Source organism: Erythrolamprus reginae, chromosome 2 (genome assembly GCF_031021105.1).
Source record: "Erythrolamprus reginae isolate rEryReg1 chromosome 2, rEryReg1.hap1, whole genome shotgun sequence".
Lineage (NCBI taxonomy): Eukaryota > Metazoa > Chordata > Lepidosauria > Squamata > Dipsadidae > Erythrolamprus > Erythrolamprus reginae.
The window spans coordinates 304,115,076-304,133,261 of record NC_091951.1 but is presented as its reverse complement, the minus strand read 5'-3'; the positions used below and the strand labels follow the sequence as shown (position 1 = coordinate 304,133,261).

At 37.5% G+C, this 18,186-nt stretch overlaps 1 protein-coding gene across 2 annotated transcripts in view; it reads right to left on the bottom strand.

Annotated features, from left to right (window-relative positions):
- The window catches only part of ELL2 (elongation factor for RNA polymerase II 2), a 38,168-nt gene extending 20,446 nt beyond the window's left edge, over positions 1-17,722 (bottom strand). The window contains exons 1-3 of one of the 2 annotated variants that reach the window (XM_070743003.1): positions 17,342-17,722; positions 8,343-8,390; positions 1,935-2,056 (exon numbers count right to left, since the gene is read on the bottom strand). In XM_070743003.1, coding sequence (XP_070599104.1) covers positions 1,935-2,056; positions 8,343-8,390; positions 17,342-17,473 — 302 coding nt within the window. In that variant the 5' untranslated portion in view covers positions 17,474-17,722. The remainder of the gene's footprint in view (positions 1-1,934; positions 2,057-8,342; positions 8,391-17,341) is intronic. The other variant, XM_070743004.1, reaches the window with a different exon arrangement.
- Positions 17,723-18,186: the final 464 nt, after the last annotated feature.

Sequence of the window (18,186 nt, the reverse complement as noted above, 5' to 3'; positions counted from 1 at the left end):
AAGGCCCATAACTACTCGCATGGCTGCATTTTGGATGATTTGAAGTTTCCAAACACTCTTCAAAGGTAGCCCCATGTATGGTAGATAATATACTGTATCTCTACCAGTCTCTACTTTCAACCCAATCTATCTCTACATTCCAATATTTTCTAATTCCGGTCTCAAGTTAGTTTAGATTTAATCATGTTGCCTTTAAATCTCCTATTCAAATTAAATCTCTCAGTTTTGAATTTTAGATCTTGAACTCTAGTGTACATTTAATAATTCAAGGATCGACAAACCCAGGCGCCTGGTCGCCAGTGGCGCCTAGAAAATGTTGTCTGGCGCCTAGAAAATGTTGCCTGCTGTACTGTATGTATACAGTATATTTTTCCCGCCTTGTGTTTACGCCCAGAAATGGTACATCTTGGCTTCCGTAGCTCCGCCCATCAACCTCGGAGCGAGCTGCTTTCCCAGCGTCCCCTGCGCTTGCGTGCGTCTCTCCCTCCCCCCCTTGCCTCCATTCCGCCTCCTACTCGAACCCCTTCACTCCCCCCCACCGCACACAGACGCTCCGATCTTGGCCGCTCACCCGCCTTCGGAGAGAAGCGGAAGCCCCTCCCCTCCCGGCGTGAGGTTTTGTTCATTCCTCCTCCGGCCGCGTGCGCGGTGACTTCCGACCAGTAACCCCTCCTCCCCCCTCCCCCCCTCACCCGCGTCCCCGGCCCGGTCTCCCTTTCCTTCTTCTCTGTTTCGGTTTCTGACTAACGGTCTCCCCTCGGATCCCGACGGGAGTACAGCAGAGCCGGCTCGGCGGAGCCAGGCCTGCGCCGGGGGGGAGGGGGTGAAAGCGATGTCAGGTGGAGACTCGGCAAAAAACCAAGTTTGCTTAAAAAAAATTCTGGCTCCTAAATTTTTTGGCTGGCTCCTAGATTCTGAACAACTTTGTCGACCCCTGTAATAATTATACTTTTACTTTCTTCCTACATCAAATTAAGTAGTCTAATAAATTTTTCTTTGAATTAAAGGTATTGAAATGTAGAAATAGTATTAGAGGAGCAAAATACAATGGATCCTGAATTTAAAATACATTTTAGGTGACTAACAAAGGGTTTCATCTAACAGAAATAATGCCTTCATTTATATAAGTATCTTTCAGAAACAAATACTGAATATGGATTTTACAACTTTTACATTTTTCCTGAAGTTATGTAAACAACTTACTGAGCTAGTTTTTGATTTTGTTATATTTGCTTTTATATTTGTTCCTTCCTCTCTTTATTATCAATGTTCTGATTCTATTCATCTTAGTAAAAATTCTTAAATTCCAAAATATTCCAAAATCTTCAAAATTAAAAACCACAGCATTTGCTCTTAATTTCAGATTTTTTAAAGTATAAGTTTAATGTATAATAAATATTGTTAATAAATGTATAATAAATAATATTTAATACACTTTGACCATATATTTTTTTCATCCTGGTTTCATTCTCCATTTCTAGAAGGTTGTAAAATAGTTCTTTCTCTCTGTGAATTTTGGGGAATATCTCTCTGCAATACTTTGGAATTCCAAAGTAGACAACATAACTTGTCATATGTACAAAACAAAGAGGGACCGGAGGCAGAACTGGCATTTTCCACAGACAACATAAGGAGATCTAAACAAGACAATTTCCCCTAATTAATTTTTCAGAAGACTACAACAATTTTAGAATTAGAGTTTATACTTGGTGCCAGTATAATATTGTTTTTATCGTTGTTGTGAGCCGCCCCGAGTCTTCGGAAAGGGGCGGCATACAAATCTAATAAATAATAATAATAATAATTATTATTATTATTATTATTATTTGCTGAGATGAATTATTTTTCCATTGTTCATTGCAACAGGACTACAGATACCGGCAACACTTTAAAAAAATCAATTTTATTTTTATTCCAATTAGTAAATCCTTTACCTTGAAACAGTTTGCTGGACACAATCAAAGCTTCCCTGAGGATTATCTTTGCCAACATTTGAAACATAGAAATCAAATGTATGGACTTCATTTGGGACATCAGTTTTGGGAATCTTTACAAGCTGAAACAAAAACAAATACAAATATTTTCTATAATGTTATAATTATGAAACTAGATATTTTTCATATTTACAGCTAGTTTACAATAAAGGATTCTTACATAATAAATGAAATTTTAGTCTGTCATTGACATGTCTATTGAGCCCAAGAAAGAAACGGAATTCAATTAAAATATTTAATATTTAAACTCAATAAATTGTATTTTGGAAGACAAAACTTCTAACAATGTTATTTTTACATTTAGAAATATACCAAGCAAGCTGCCGCTTCCACTGAGAAGTCTTAAAACAAAAAGAAAATTATTCAAGCAATTTTGTTGACTCTTATCTCTGGTTCTGAAGATACTAAACATTACAGTATCTCTACATTTTGCAGCATATTTCTTTCTCTTCTGTTGATGGACTAAAAACAAACAAACCCCACCACCAGATACCCTACCAAGATTATTAGTTATGAAGCATAGTAGTAGTGATCCCAGGTAGATGGAATCAGGCTTAAAAATAAAATTGCTCTTACTTGATTTCTGAAAACTTGCATCATTTTATCTTCAATATTTGCTTTGATGTAGTATTCTAATAAGTATATGTTAAGCTAAATAGTAAGGACTTTTAATGTAAAGGAATGTTTTCCTTTTATATCATAGTTCAATGATGGTGAACCTATGGCACACGTGCCACAGGTGGCACCCAGAGTCATATCTGAGAGCATGCAAGGCATTGCCCTATGTCAGCTCCAGCGCATATGCATGATGGCCAGATGATTTTCGGCCTTCTTTTCTGCCATTTTCGCTCTCCCTAGGCTTCAGGAAAGCCTCCTGAACCCTGGCGAAAAATGAGCCAGAGGGCCAACTGGAAGTCCAGAGGCTTCAGTAAGGCCTGTGTGCATGTGCACGGAGCGTGGGGGGTTGTTTGCATGCATGGTGTGGTGCACATTATGGGTGTGGCACACCCTTTTGGTGCCTGAGCCGAAAAAAATGTTTGCCATCACTGTGTTAGGAAGTCGGAAGTCACAATCACATGATATTGTACTTAACAATCTGAGGTGATTCACTTAACAACTGCAACTTTGTAAGTCAATAGGGCCATGTAGCATTTTATTTAACAATTGCACTACTTAACAACAGAGTTGTCAGTCCCAATTGTGATTGAGAAGAAAGGATTACAGTGTTCCCTCAATTTTCGCGGGGGATGCGTTCTGAGACTGCCCGCAAAAGTCGAATTTCCGTGAAGTAGAGATGCGGAAGTAAATACACCATTTTTGGCTATGGACAGTATCACAAGCTTTCCCTTAACACTTTAAACCCCTAAATTACCATTTCCCATTCCCTTAACAACCATTTACTCACCATTATTACTGGTACTCACCATTGAATAAGACACTTAGTGATCCTGATATTTGTAAACATAATTATTTACTAACAATAATTATTTTTTTGTTATTTATTTGCAAAAATTATTAGTTTGGCACTGGCGTATGATGTCATCGGGCAGGAAAAACCATGGTATAGAAAAAAAACCCGCAAAATATTTTTTAATTAATATTTTTTGAAAAGCCGTGATATAGGCTATTCGCGAAGTTTGAACCCGCGAAAATCGAGGGAACACTGTACCTCTATATACAGATATTTAGGATTGTTAAGTAATATTCAAAAAATGGGTAAACAAACATTGAAAATGTCTTCCATTAATGCTATAAATGAATAGCACCTGTATCAATTGCGACTTCTGAGTAATCCTCACTCAGTCATGTTATGACCCAGGTTGTCAAGGCAAGGCAGACTTTTAGAGAGTCTTTTATTGTTTTCAAGAAGTGGTTTAACAAATCTCCCTCCAACAATCAATAAGGTTCCACCCCACAATATTCTGAAGGCAGCCCCCCTCAGGCCCAAAACAGCCGCCAATATAGTACAAGGAAAGTCCACAAGGAAAAATCCAGGCATAAGTTCTGAAGGTAAAGTACAGCAAAGGGCAAAAGCAGTTCTTGAAGGAAGACAAAATGGCACAAATCAAAGCTGGGGGGAGGGGGGGGAGTGTGATCCCAAACAAATAATTGTTCCTGCAAAGACTAACACAGCTTCTCCTTAAATCACTCCACTCCAGATGTGAGGTGGAGTGGGGTGACCTTCTCCTGGGTTGCCTGCAGACCTTCTCTGAGCTTGCCTATGCTCTGCTCTCCATGCCCTTGGATCAAGTGAAAGTAGCAGATCTTCCTCACCAGAGACCTGCTGCCTATCAGCACCATTGCCTGTCTGTAGCCGACCCTCCCCTTGGTCTGTGAAGGCAGGCAGCTCTCCATCTTATAATCTTATCTGCTCTCTGCTCTCTCCAAACATGCCAAAAAATGTTCCATCCTTGTCTGACAGTCCCAATTCCAACTCATTCTCCTCCTTCAAACTGGGCTCCAATGGGACCATGACAAGTCAGTCCTATTTGTAATACTGTATATTGGAAAATTTTGAGAGATGATGAGAATATGAGGCATTGTTGCCAGATCCTACTTCTCATCCAGACATTATTATGCCCAAGTACAGACACCCAAATCCATAGAAGAAATTAAGTTGGCTGATAACATCATATAATATCTTATGTCAGATCTCTGGCTAAGTTCTTCCATTTGATTCATGGAGATATCAAGCAATACAGGGAATCCAAGCCAAAGATGCTACTCCTGCATCACCCTCCATAACCTGCCTTTTAAAATATATGCATATGTATCAGTAAGCAATAACTCCCCCCAAAATTTCAAAAAATATATTCAGAACAATATTGTGCTGATTTTTTTAAAAAATGCCAAATGTATTGCTTTTCCTTTCAAGCAGACCCCAACATTTTTTTTAAATCTAAAACTACTCCCATACTCAAAGTAAGAGTCAACCAGGAATAAGTTGGCAGCTATCAGTTAAGCATATTGCTGAGACAGAAGTGAACCTGCCCATGTTACTTCATGGTTTATTTGACAGTTGAATGGGTGTAAGATTCCATTGTTTATGAAACCTATGTGAAATAGTTGTCTCAAAGAAGGCAAATGATAAGGAGTAGGCTGAGGTAAGCAATACCTGTGTACTGTATTTCACAAGCTTGATCTGCATCCTGCATTCAGTAAGTTTTGTTGAACTACCAGAGTTCAAGTAAGAAATGACTGCCAGTCTATGTATTATATATGGAGGGGCTTTTCTGCAATGATGTAGAACATGCTTTATGTACCTAGATGAAAACGTCCTATTCTTAGCATATTCGGGTAATATTGAGAAAAGCCTGCCTGAGAAATTGCTGCTGCTGATCCTAAGATAAGTAGCTATCATGAGTAATTTATGTGTGGAGTAGGAACGTTGCATACACAAAGAAAGAAATGGTCTCCTATAATTATATTTTCCTTTACTGTTCTATTAGACACACACACAAAAAGAATAGCTGCAGTTGAAGTGGCAATAAAAATTAAACATATTCCCCCAGAATTGTGACAGGCAGCAAAATCTGGTTCCAGATTTGATACATGAATATCAACAAAGCAATCCAGTACCAAGAATCCATTTAGCAAGAGCAGAGAAATTGCAGTGTGAACTTACTTATAAAAATCAAAAACTGAAATTTAGCATGTTGACTAGGTAATATTCTAAAAGTCTTTTAGACTAATAAGATGCTATAAATTACAATTATTATTTTGTGGCCTAATTTTTGCAAACAAATTATTGCTGAATCTACTGGTTATAGGAAAAACAAGAGTAATATGTTCTGCTCACTTGATGACTGATCAATGTACAACTCTGGTTAAACAATAACTTGAATTCACAAATAGGAATAGAAGTACAGTGCTTCATCTTAAACTAAATAAATAATAGCAAAGAAAGTTTCCCCCCAAAAAAGTTAACCAAAAAGTCATGTTTTAGCAAATTATCAATATGTATTACAATTCTATATTGCCTTGTCAGTGTTATTATATATACAACATTTGAACATGTTAATATAGACTTTACATTATCAAGCATATTACTGAAAAATCAAAGATATGGTACTTTGCAGTCTAGATCGTACACTAAAATATCTTCCATTTTAATAAGCATGTCTATTAAATCTTTTTTTCATTCTTATCCTGATACTTGATTTCATTTTGCTCTTTCCCATCATAACAGTGATATTGGTATAGAATAAGAATTATGATCATGTTTTGTTTAGGGCAAATTCCAAATCTTTGGCAATATATGAAAAATGTGGGGCAGAAAGATCCAGAAACACACTTCATTCTACTTGAAAGGATTTTCCAGAATTCTGCCCCCAATATATTGATTAGGGTAGAAATATTTTTTTTAAAAAAAAATCCATTTGACCGTTGATTGTGAAAGAACTTGATGAGAAGGGAAAATGGGAAATAATGTAAGCTTATATGAACATTGTGATTAATCTACCTCTGATTACATCTATTGCAATCTTTTGGATAAATGATGATGTAAGGGGTGTGTATGATTTTCCACTTGATTCTAAACAATATATTTAACAATATACCTCACTGAATTAATACATTATTTTAACTAGTTTTTCTATATGAAAGACATACTGTATTTCTACATGCCTGTTTTCTTCATATCATTTATCTCCATAAGGGGTGGTCCCATTCAGTTTTGATCCTACAGCAGGGGCCTGCAACCTTAAACACTCAAAGAGCCATTTGGACCCATTTCCCACAGAAAAAAACAACACAGGGAGCCACAAAATCCTTTGATCCCCCCCCTCTCTTCCTGTCCCCCTCCCTCTTCCTGTGTATCTCTCTATGTATCTTTTTCTCCCAGCTCTCTGTATCTCTGTGTGTATGTGTTTCTCTCTCTCTCTCTCTGTATCACCCTCTCATCCCCTGCCATTGCCTTACATTCTCAGGCTAGGCAAGGAGTGACTGGGAGGGGAAGGCAAGTGGCAGGACCAGTCAGTGATGGGATCACCTGACAGGGAGCTACAACAGAGGACCCAAAGAGCCACATGTGACTTCGGAGCTGCAGGTTACAGACCCTTGTCCTACAGCTATGATGGTGAATCTTGTTTTCCTTGGGTGCCGAAAGCGTGTGCGCACATTCATAATTCAATGATTGGGAAGGATGAAAATTGCCTCCTCTGCCCCCCCCCCCGAGACCCTCTGGAGGCCAGAAACAGCCTCTTTCCCAACTTCTGGTGTGCCTGGCAGGCCTGTTTTTCACCCTCCCCAAGCTCCAGAGGCTTCCGTAGAGCCTGAGGAGGGGGGGTTAACGTCCTCCCCCATTCCCCCAGAGGCCCTCCATGCCTTCCGTGTGAGCCGAAAATCAGCTAGATGGTGTGCACATATATGCTGGAGCTGAGCTAGGGCCACAGGTTCACCATCAGTATCCTACAGTATTGAATGTATACTAGTGTGGGGTATCCTCTTTCCCTTTTGGCCCATTCTGCTTGTCATGTTGCATATTTGACTCTTGTCATGCACAAGATTCAATCTACTTTGCTATAAAATTAAACAGCCAATATTTGGCCCTACTAAGGGCTACCTTGACTGAAAACATCTGGGTACACAAATCAAGAATGGCATATCAATATTGAGGAAATAGTCTGAGCAAGCAGTTTCAATGATCAAGACGATATGCAACTCAACTCTTCTTTATACTTTTTTATGAAACATAACAAATTTTATCTCCTGATAAATAACTGAGAAATGAAATGAGAATTTCATTATGCGCAAAGTACTTTAACAATTTAATTAACTATACTTTAAATAAGTGGACCACACATGCAATCAATAGCCTATATTGATCACCAAGAAATCTGAAATAATTCATCGTTCCATAATAGTTTTTGTTTCATTTTTTTTCCTAGTTCAAACCAAAAAAAGATAGAAAAAACCTATTCATCTTCTATTCCATATTTCCAAAATGAATTAAGAAAATTCAGGTAGCTAAGAGACAGACAACAAATGGATAACCAGGTAGCCATCATACGCATGCATCTGATATTTAGTCACCTATAAACATGAATATGCTTATATGCCACATTTTATTGTATTTTACCCATGGGTAATAATTTTTATTACTTTATCAAATTTTATAACATGCAAGTACAACCGTATTCTATTTAAAGTATTACTTCAGTTTGTATTAGGCAGTGAGGGAGAAGTGTAGAGAAAGAAAACTACCAATATTATATTAAAAATAAATACAAGACAAATTTGGTCACAAACATAACTAATTTAATGCCTGACTTCTTTCTCCTAATATTTAAACATTTATATGCTGCTTTAACTGTAGGTAAACAAGTTTTTCTTAATAAAAATACATACCCCTTGAAGCCCTTGAAATTGTATTGAAGGTCGAGAAGGAATTAAATTCTAAAGGAAAAAAAGCAAGATCATTAGAAAGCTTTAAAAATAGAAAGCATTTTAGCAAAACATTATAAAGGATTATATAAGTACAGTAATGCATATTTAACTAAGTATGTTAAGAGATACGAGAAATTATATATTAAAATAATTTCTAATATTTTAGACTTTACATATGGAATCTCTGAAATAACATTATTTGTATTTCTAATTAAATATAGTACCAATGCAAAACAAATAAAATTTAATTCATTTTGTTTCAATGTAAAAGACAAGCAGGACATTATATGATTTGCTATTAATATTAACTAATTCAGGATCTATTTTAATAGTTGCTAGAATCTCACACAATGAATAGCATTTAAAATATTAAATAGTAAATGGCTTGTTAAACTGAAATAGAGCTCTCTCTCTAATTACCTAACTGCATATACAGTATCTATTGTGGTAAAAGGAAACCAGTAACTGTGAATCAAACCACTGGAAATTATATGAATATAATAAAACAGAAAGAATGTCTTTATTGTGAAAATACTAAAAGTCATGCTGTTCACTCAATGCAAAAAATGATAAAAAAGCAATATCTATTTATTAAAGAATCCATTTGTTTCTCATGAACCATAATTTTTGTTAACACAAAGCTAGGGCTGTAAAACAGCAAATGATTTCTACATAACAAATCTCTGTTCAAAATTATTTTTTAACTTTTCATTTCTATAGTCACAATATAGAATGTGACTTTGAACTGTTGTAAGGAATAGCCTTCTAGGTTCGGTTCCAAGTGGGGAAAAAGACATCAGAAGCATGGGACTGCTTGAAAAGATGTTTAATGGAGGACAGCAGGACCACATGGTCTGAGGTCCTAGGAAAAGGGGGGGGGAACCCCTTGCCTCAAGGATGTTAAGGAAGAAGGGCGTTGCTGAGAGTCCCTGAGTTTTTAATATCCCCTGTTGAGCCCCACCTCAGAGTTTCCTGTTCCTGTATAAGAAATTCAGTCTCACTGGTGATCAGACTTCCAAGGGGCAAGGGTCTTCGCTAACTCTGTAGGCTTTTCTGTGCATCTCAGGCTTGTATTCTAGGTTATTAACAAAGGTGGGGGAGGGATGAGTGAGCAGGGCCATTCCTAGATGGCACATTGACAAAGATGGGGGCTACTAAGAGTGAGTCTTTTTTATGCCTAAACGCATTTCTCAGCCACAGATATTCTATATAATATTCTGCCTTTTTAATATTTCCTAAAATATTTTATATCTCTAGGACAGTGATAGTGAATCTTTTTTTCTTCAGGTGCCAAAAGAGCGTGTGGGTGCGCTGTCATGCATGCTTGAGTGCCCACACCCATAATTCAATGCCTGGGGAGAGCAAAAACATCTTCCCCCACCGCCTGGAGGCCCTCTGGAGGCGAGAAATGGCCTGTTTCCCAACTTCTGGTGGGCCCAGTAGGCTTGTCTTTCACCCTCCCTGGGCTCCAAAGGCTTCCCTGGAGCTGGTGGAGGGCAAAAACACTCTCCCCCATCCCCCTGGAAGCCAAACATGCCTTCCCAGAGCCTCTATGTGAGCCAAAAATTAGCTGGCCAGCACACACCCGTGCCATAGGTTCACCATCACTGGTCTAGGAGGTGGGTAGGTGCTAACTTTCTAAAGTCTATCACATACATAATTTTTCTGCTGCCTTTCATATTAATGAAATATATTGAAGAAAAAAATTAATTGGGTTTTGATAACAATTATGGCAATGCAAATCTTTCAAAAGAGATGCTTAGAAACACTTGGGCAGGTATACAAATTACCATTTCTCAAAATGTTAACACAGCTACATCTTTTTCCTGACTCCTACAGCAGTTTTAGGAGCTATTCCTGTCTGTCTCCCCATTGGTAATTGCTTTGCTAGGCAAAATGTTAGCTGTATGAGCTTGGAAAAAATAGCTTAACCATGAAAAACAGTTAAAACAGCTATATATCCTGAACACCCCTTTCAAAGAATTGAAATAGCCCTAAATAATAATAACAAAAATTATTTGACCAATTTAATTATCTTTTTTAAAAAAATACTCCATAGCACCTCAATGAATTCATTTCAGAAAAAAAAAATCAATCCATCAATCAATAACTTAATAGCTATAAAATGATTTGTTTATATTTTTGTATTGTTAAAATTACTTTACAATATTAGAAAAAATCAATTATAAGAAGTTTACTTTAAAAAGTAATCTCCCCTCTCCTTAGCTTCCAACCTATAAGCTAGCTATCTTCTCCTGACAAAAAGGCCAATTTCTACAATTTGACTCAATCAACTTTATTTAACCACTGACAGACAACAGTTCAGTGCTGAGTATATGAGCCAAAATGTGTTCTCATCTGGCTGGGCTTCAAGAGCGACACTAGCAAATGTAGGTTTGGTTTTCAATTACAACAAACTAGAAAAAACTCTTTAACTGGTTTATTATAGAAAACAAACTTGATAGAATATACAGTACTGTATTTGTATCCTTCCAAACTCTTCCTGCAGCTCTGTCAATAGAGTTGAATTGGAATACCAAAACAAGGGTGGGCAATTTGTGACTGCACAGAGCCTCAGTGCAGCCCCCAGCATTATATTTCTGCAGCTCCAAAACATTTTTCTACTCAACTTTAATTTGAATGTAAAAAAGAAATGCTGGCGATACAAAAATTGTTAATAAATTATTAGTTCAGTCCTATGCATATTTAACAACATAACTGGCCTGCTAGATCAGGCAGAAGCTCATAAAATGTAGCTTTTTTAAAACTCAAAGAAGCCAACCAGATGAGAAATATGTTATTGTTCCCCTTGAACTGGTATTTAGAGCATACTGCCCCCAATCTAAAGACAAATGACCTTTTTACAGCTAGTACTAGGTTGTATAGTCCATCAACAAAAGTGTTGTCTGTGCATGGACCCCCATGTGCAGTCAGTTTTTGAAGTAATCATTTCAAAGCAGTTTTTTTACCCTTTATTCAATCAAGACAAATACAATGTATTTTGCAAAGCAGAGCTTTCAAACACACTTTTGCTCAGCTCTATTTGGTGTTACATTTTAAAGTGTTTGTGCTATTTTATACAATACTAAATATGTTACAAAATAAAAGGAATCTAGGCTGATGGGCACAAGTAGTGGACCTTGGCTATTTTTGACAAAAAAATTATGTTCAACCAGCCTGAATCATATTTGGACAGGAGACTATCAGGAAATACTAAGGAGGCAGGTTAGATTGGGAAGTTGAAAAAAAAATCCTTGGCAAGAAAGCATTGGCAAACAAATTCCGTATTTTTACCAATCAATTTACAGGGCCATGTCCACAAAATTCAAGAATTGAAAATTCACATTGTTACTTCAGTCAATTCCAATCTCTTTGCTTAACTATCATGCTTAACTACAACTAAAAATGCAAAGAGAGGCGTATATATCCAAGCTATCAGGCTAAAAGAACCAAGAACCACATGTAGAGTTACTTCTGAGTAGTTCTTTTTTGTTGTTCAGCTATTAAGAATCTTGCCAGACCAGAGAAACTATCTGCAATAACAATTAGACACATTCTGTGAACTCCTGGGAGGAGGAGTTGCCATCTTTACCCTCTTCCTGCTTCCCAGACATTCCAAACTGGGAACGGCCCCTCCCTCCTGCAACTATGGATTGCATTCCATCACATAAACACTAGGAAAGTGGACAACGGCACTGCAGTAGATTGCAGTAGATTATGTGCCGAACTGCCATAACTCAATTTCTCAAGCATCATCCACCTTTTGGCAATGTATGTAAAATAATGCTAACCCTATTGGCATTTATTAGTAGGATACTTTTATAAAATCCATAGAAGCTCAGAAAATAATGTTTTAAGAATACGTTAGAAATAATAGATTCTGGCCTTTATTTCTAGATTTTGTTGTTGGATAGAAAGTCTAATGCTCAATCACAAGTCTATCTAAATCTATTTAATAAATATAACAAAAATCTAGATTTCCCAGGCAGCCAACTATTTCCACAAGGCAAGTTTAAAAAAAAGTTAACTATGAACTTTCTTTCCTGTGTATATCAATCATTAATAGGACACGTTTCTATTGGAAAGGGATTGAATATTTATTACATATTTAGTCTGCTAAAATGGCTTCCAGAAGGATTTGAGATTAATTAAAAGAAAAAACTGGGAATACTGATATCATAACTCACGAGGAGGGGGATAATTCATGCCCCCCCCCCTTGTGGGCATTTATGTTTCTCTTCAATCTCCCTTAATTTATAGGAATCAACCAGATTGACTATGGGCAATTGAACACCTGCCCTGTTCCTTGGAAGCTTGTGTGCTCTGGGATAATGATCAGGGCCATATGTGGAAATTGAGCAGAGTGACTGAAGTTACCTTAGCTAATGATGAGAGAAGCCACATGCACACAAACTTGAAATCAAAAGTAAATAGAGATTTATCTCTGCCATAGCCAGCAACATTAATGGAGGGTTGCAGATATAATAATGCATGAGTTACTAGCTAACCCGACACTGGAAAATCAGAAATGCTGAAAGACATGCCCACTGCCTTTAATGACAATTTCACTATTTATTTTAAAATGCATGATATTGATCCCATGTATATTCAGTGGGAGGGAGGAACTCCTTTCCCCGAAAAAGCCTATGGCATTTAAAACAGTTCTGAATACCTGTTTTGATATCTTCATCTGTAACTTTCTTAGCTCAAAAACAGAATTCTGAAATTGGTTCCAAAAGTCCACATAGAAACTTAATCAATGCATCAGATAAAAGATAGACAATGTATTTTTTATATTGACCATAACTACCAGATAGTTATAAGAAGATAAAAAGCATTCATCAAATTCTGACAGCATTTATTTTGAGGCTTATCTTCAAGAGAATGATTACATTTAGAATAGTGCTAATTAGAATAGTGCTAATGTATGCTTAGATACTAAAATAGCAAGACTGATCAGAGATTAGCAACAGAAAAGGAGTTGGTCACAGAAGTATTATCATTACAAGTGACTGTCATGGATTAATACTAGTATTAATTTATTTCATTTTTCATCACAGACATGACATCACAGAAATGACATTTCAACATAGCTTAAATGTTTGACAGTCTGTATAAATGACATAGGCATATCATAGCTAATACTACTCTTTTGTAACACAATAATAATGTGGAAGTTTCAATTTCTATGTTGTTTATTCTATAGCATGTATAAAGCATATTAAAAGTGATTATAACATTACCCTTTCAATTAACATCTAAATCTCTTTAATGACCAATATGCCTTATTAATAATAGGCATGAAGGCCTACAAAATGAAGGAATTTATATTAAGCTTTTACATTGTTTTAAATTATTTACTGGGATCTGGCTATACATACTGTATGTCTGGTTACCATAGTGTTATATTAAGAGTCTTTTAGAATGGATAGCCATAATAAATGTAATACAAATAAATACAATTAATTTATATTTATTCCTACTATCTATAGCATTTAATTATAGGAATTATTTCTTCCTATTCTATTATATGTTTAAGAATATTTTACTGATGAATTACTTGTCAATGGAAAAGCTAATGTATATTGCCTTTTCAATATAAACAAGGCTAAAACTAACTTTGGCTCAGAAATTGATCATTTTTAAGCTATCAAGAGCAATTTCCTTCATCACAAGTTTTTTGAAAATTACATCTTGAAGAATTTAGTTTTTAATACCATTTTATAAGACAATTTAGATAGGTCATTTTATGTTTTTCAACTAGTTAAGGAACCTCTTTATAATATTTAAAAATAAACATTGTATTTACAGTACATATTTATATATGCATTCTCAGAAATACGTTCTAGACTGAAATGTTATTAAAGTTGTTCCCCAAAGTACAAATGATTGTATACTTAGTTTAATTTCTAATACTTCAAATTCCCTGTTATCCTTACAATTTTTAAATTAATCATTTAAATTTTAGAAGGCAAATGTAATTCATTTTCCATATAAGAAAGTTGAGATTAGCACATTTATATAGTCATGAATGTGAAAGCCCTGCCACTGCTTCAGATAAAATAAATTATTTTCCTGTTTTAGGATATATTTTAACAATTAAAACCGGATTAATTATTTAACAGATAAAACAATATATTTCAGAGCAAAGTTGTATAGGAGACTTAAAAATGTTGTTTAAAATTTAATTTTTACCTCTATGTAGATTTGGTATTTTATATAAATTAAATGTTTTTCTCAATGTTTTATTTTCTATAAAATAAACTGCTTCAAGTAAGTGTATGACAATGCAGAATACCTTGGATTATAGAAATGTTAAAAAGAATTTGAAGACAATCATTTTCAATCCGAAATAAACTGAAAGTAATTTTAAAGCTAACCACATACGCAGTAAAATGAGATTAGATTTTCCTGATACAAATACTATTTTTCTAAGACAGAGGAGGAAAACTCTTTTATGTTACATTTTATTTAGATGAAATAGAAGAAACTAAAAATATCTGTAATGGTGTAAACTTTAAGAATCAATTTTCTTCTTTAAATTTGATTCATAAAGCTAGCTAAACTGCTCTGGTTCCAAAAAATAAAGGAAAGGAAATGTGATGGCTATATTAACAATAAGTAGCATTTTCTGCATTGTTCTTGAATAAAAATTTCACTGTAAAATATGAATAACTGCAGTTTCAATTCTTCAACAAACATATGCTATAGCTAACGCTCCAATCTGAAGTTGATTTGTAAGGATTATTTGGCAGAAGTAATAATTTCCACTCATTTTTAACAAGGGAAAGAGCTTGATGTACTTAAGTACGGTAATTATTCCATATATATCCCAGAGTGGCTATAGTTTGCTGAATGGGGAAAGAAAGTTGACCCAGTCACACAGCTACAGAAGAGTCAGATTCATTGAAAGAGGCTTACTTTGTTCACTATTTTAGATTTACCCTGCTTATTATGAAAAACAACCATTAGTCATACTAAAAGGCACAATTTAGAGGTCAATTCTCAGAAAACCGTGTCTGACTCATCTTTCTGCAAGAAGAACAGCTAGGAGAAAACAGGGCGGAGAATGGGGGAAATAGTCTGCCATCTGTCAAGAACCTGTTATTTAAATTCTGTCTGGTTTAGTTATGTTCTCAGCTTATCTATTACTGTTAGGTTTAAAGGGAAAGCTCTTTTGGGAGAAGCCTGCTGGCAAATGACTGGAATATTTAAAAATAAAGAAGAAAGTTTCATCTACACCTTCTCTTCTTCATAGAATCTCTGCAATTCAATAATTCCCCCAAGATTTCTCTGAACACTTAGAAAAAGGAACATGGGCAAAAAGAAAGGGAAGCAAATTTAATTTGAAATTCCATATTAAAATACCAGTTAATTAGAGCATAATCCTTCTTGCTGGGCACAGGGTAACACACAGGAACTCTAATGTGGTTTGAACAAACACAAATGAGGGCTCAAGTTTCCACTGGAAAGCTGCCGCAAGATAATGAAAAAGATCAGCAACTCTCCTGCCTCCTACTTCTGCAAAAGAAGATTAACACAGATCCTACAGGTCACTTTTTGTTGATCTGATCTCCGATTTTTTTAAAGCGTCCCCAGAGACTCATATATGAAGCTAATGCATCTTAATAGGCAATCCCCCACCCCAAAATTAAATATACTCCACTACAAATTTGAATAGGTTGTTAATGCCACTTTAAATAAGTGAAACAATTTGGCCCCATTTCGGGGATGGGGGGGGGAAGAAAGAGGGAGAAAAAAAGCCAATGGGGGAAGGAAGTCCGGATGGCAGGAAGATTTTAATATTTCTGACAGCGTTATAATGTGTGGGTGTAGTGTACTTAAAAAATTTGGCACCAAACACGCTTCAGAAAATAGAAAAAGAAAGAAAGAAGGAAAGAAAGAAGGAAAAAGAAAAATATAAAGAAAGGAAGGAAAAGAAAGAAGGAAAGGAGAAAGATAGAAAGAAGGAAAAAGAAAGATAGAAAGAAAGATGGAAAAAGAAAGAAGGAAAGGAGAAAAATAGAAAGAAAGAAGGAAAGAAGGAAAGAAGGAAAAAGAAAGATAGAAAGGAAGGAAGGAAAAGAAAGAAAGAAAGAGGAAAGGAGAAAGATAGAAAGAAAGGAATGAAGGAAAAGAAAGAGAGAAGAAAGGAAAAAGAAAGAAAGCGGAAAGGAGAAAGAAAGAAAGAAGGAATGAAGCAAAAAGAAAGAAATAAAGAAATAAAAGAAAACCGAGTCCCCAAATGTGCCCACACCTATTTTTCCCCACACACACATTTTAATGGCAGCGACAAAGCCAGAGGCAGAAGAAGAGCAAAGCCCATAAATAAATGACAGCTCAGCAGAATCGGTTTCATCTGGAAACGGCCGGCACTGGTCACGGCCAGCTCCGGAGGTACAAGCTGGCACCGACACCCAGAAAGGCGACTTTCTTGGGTAAATGCCATTTTCTAAAAGATGGCATCAAACCCCCAGGCAGCGTCGCCCTTCCTATCTTTCTGCCTGAAAGGAGGTTGTGGCTCGGAAAACTTTTGTCATTCCCGCAAAGTTTTTTTTTCTTTTTAAAAAAGAGACCGTGAGGCAAGAATATCGAAGAACAGGAAAAGAGACTTTAGGAAAAGTTCAGGCTCTGGACTTTATCGGGCAGCCATAGAAGGAAAGTGAAGGGATCCTTCTCTTCAGGAGAACCCAAAGTGGCTCCCGCAGTTGCTTCCCCCCTCTCAGCCGCCTCTTCCCTCCAAGCCCCGATCCGATGAGGCGAGACACTCAATCTTTTGCCTCTGGAGGCTGTTTGTTGCCTCTTTCCAAGTTAGTTTTCTATTTTTTTTCCCTTCAAAAAAAGGTCCTTGTTTTCCGCGCTAACTCCAGGGGAATCTCCGAGAGTCATCGACCCCCCTACCCGGGCGAAGCATCGCCTTCTTCGGCGGCTAAGACCAGGTGAACCGGGGCTCTCCTCACCTTGCTCCCCTGATAGTTTTCCAGTGCTCGAAAGGCGGTCTCGGTCAGCTTGACATGCAGCACCGTGATATTGTCCTGCGTGACTCTCCCGCAGGACACGCCATACCTGCCCCCTTCCCGCAGCGACGCCATTTTACGCCACCACCCGCCCCACAGCCACCGACGGGGCCGCGAAGCCGCCACCGGAGGCTGCTGCTGCTGCCGCTGCTGCCACTTCGGCAGCAACAGCCATCCTGCCGCTGACGTACCAGGCAACGCGCAGCCGCTGCTGCCGCCGCCGCCACCACGGCACCCCGCCCCCTCAGCCCAGCAGCAGTAGCAGCAGCCTCGCCGCCCCTTCCCCGACACACCAGGAGCGCCGCCCCCTTTTCCCTCGCCCCCCCCCCCCCCCCACGCGCCCGGCCCGTAGCCTGGCCGCGGCACGCAAGACCCGCCCCACGCTCAGGCGTCAGGCGACTCCGCGCCGAGGAGCTTGCCCGGAGGTCAGCGGAGGGAGGCGGGGCTACCTGGTGACGTCGGTTCGTACGGTATTTGATCACGCTTATATCATTATTGACGCTTGGGATTGAGTCACCTGTAAAGCTCCTTATGCATGCTTGGTCCGAGTTGCCCTGCGTTTCTGTGGGCTCCCTTTTCCACCTCGACTGGTGCCGGGATCAATTGTAAACCTTTGCAGCCTAGCTTCCTCCTTATAAACAGAACTGTAAAATTTTAAATAAAATAAATGGGTCAGCTTGTCTGAAATGATAGCGTCTCCTGCTTGAGCAGGGAGTGGTGGGGTGGACTAGAACAGTGTTTCCCAACCTTAGCAGATTTAAGACTTTAAGACTTGTGGACTTTAAGGC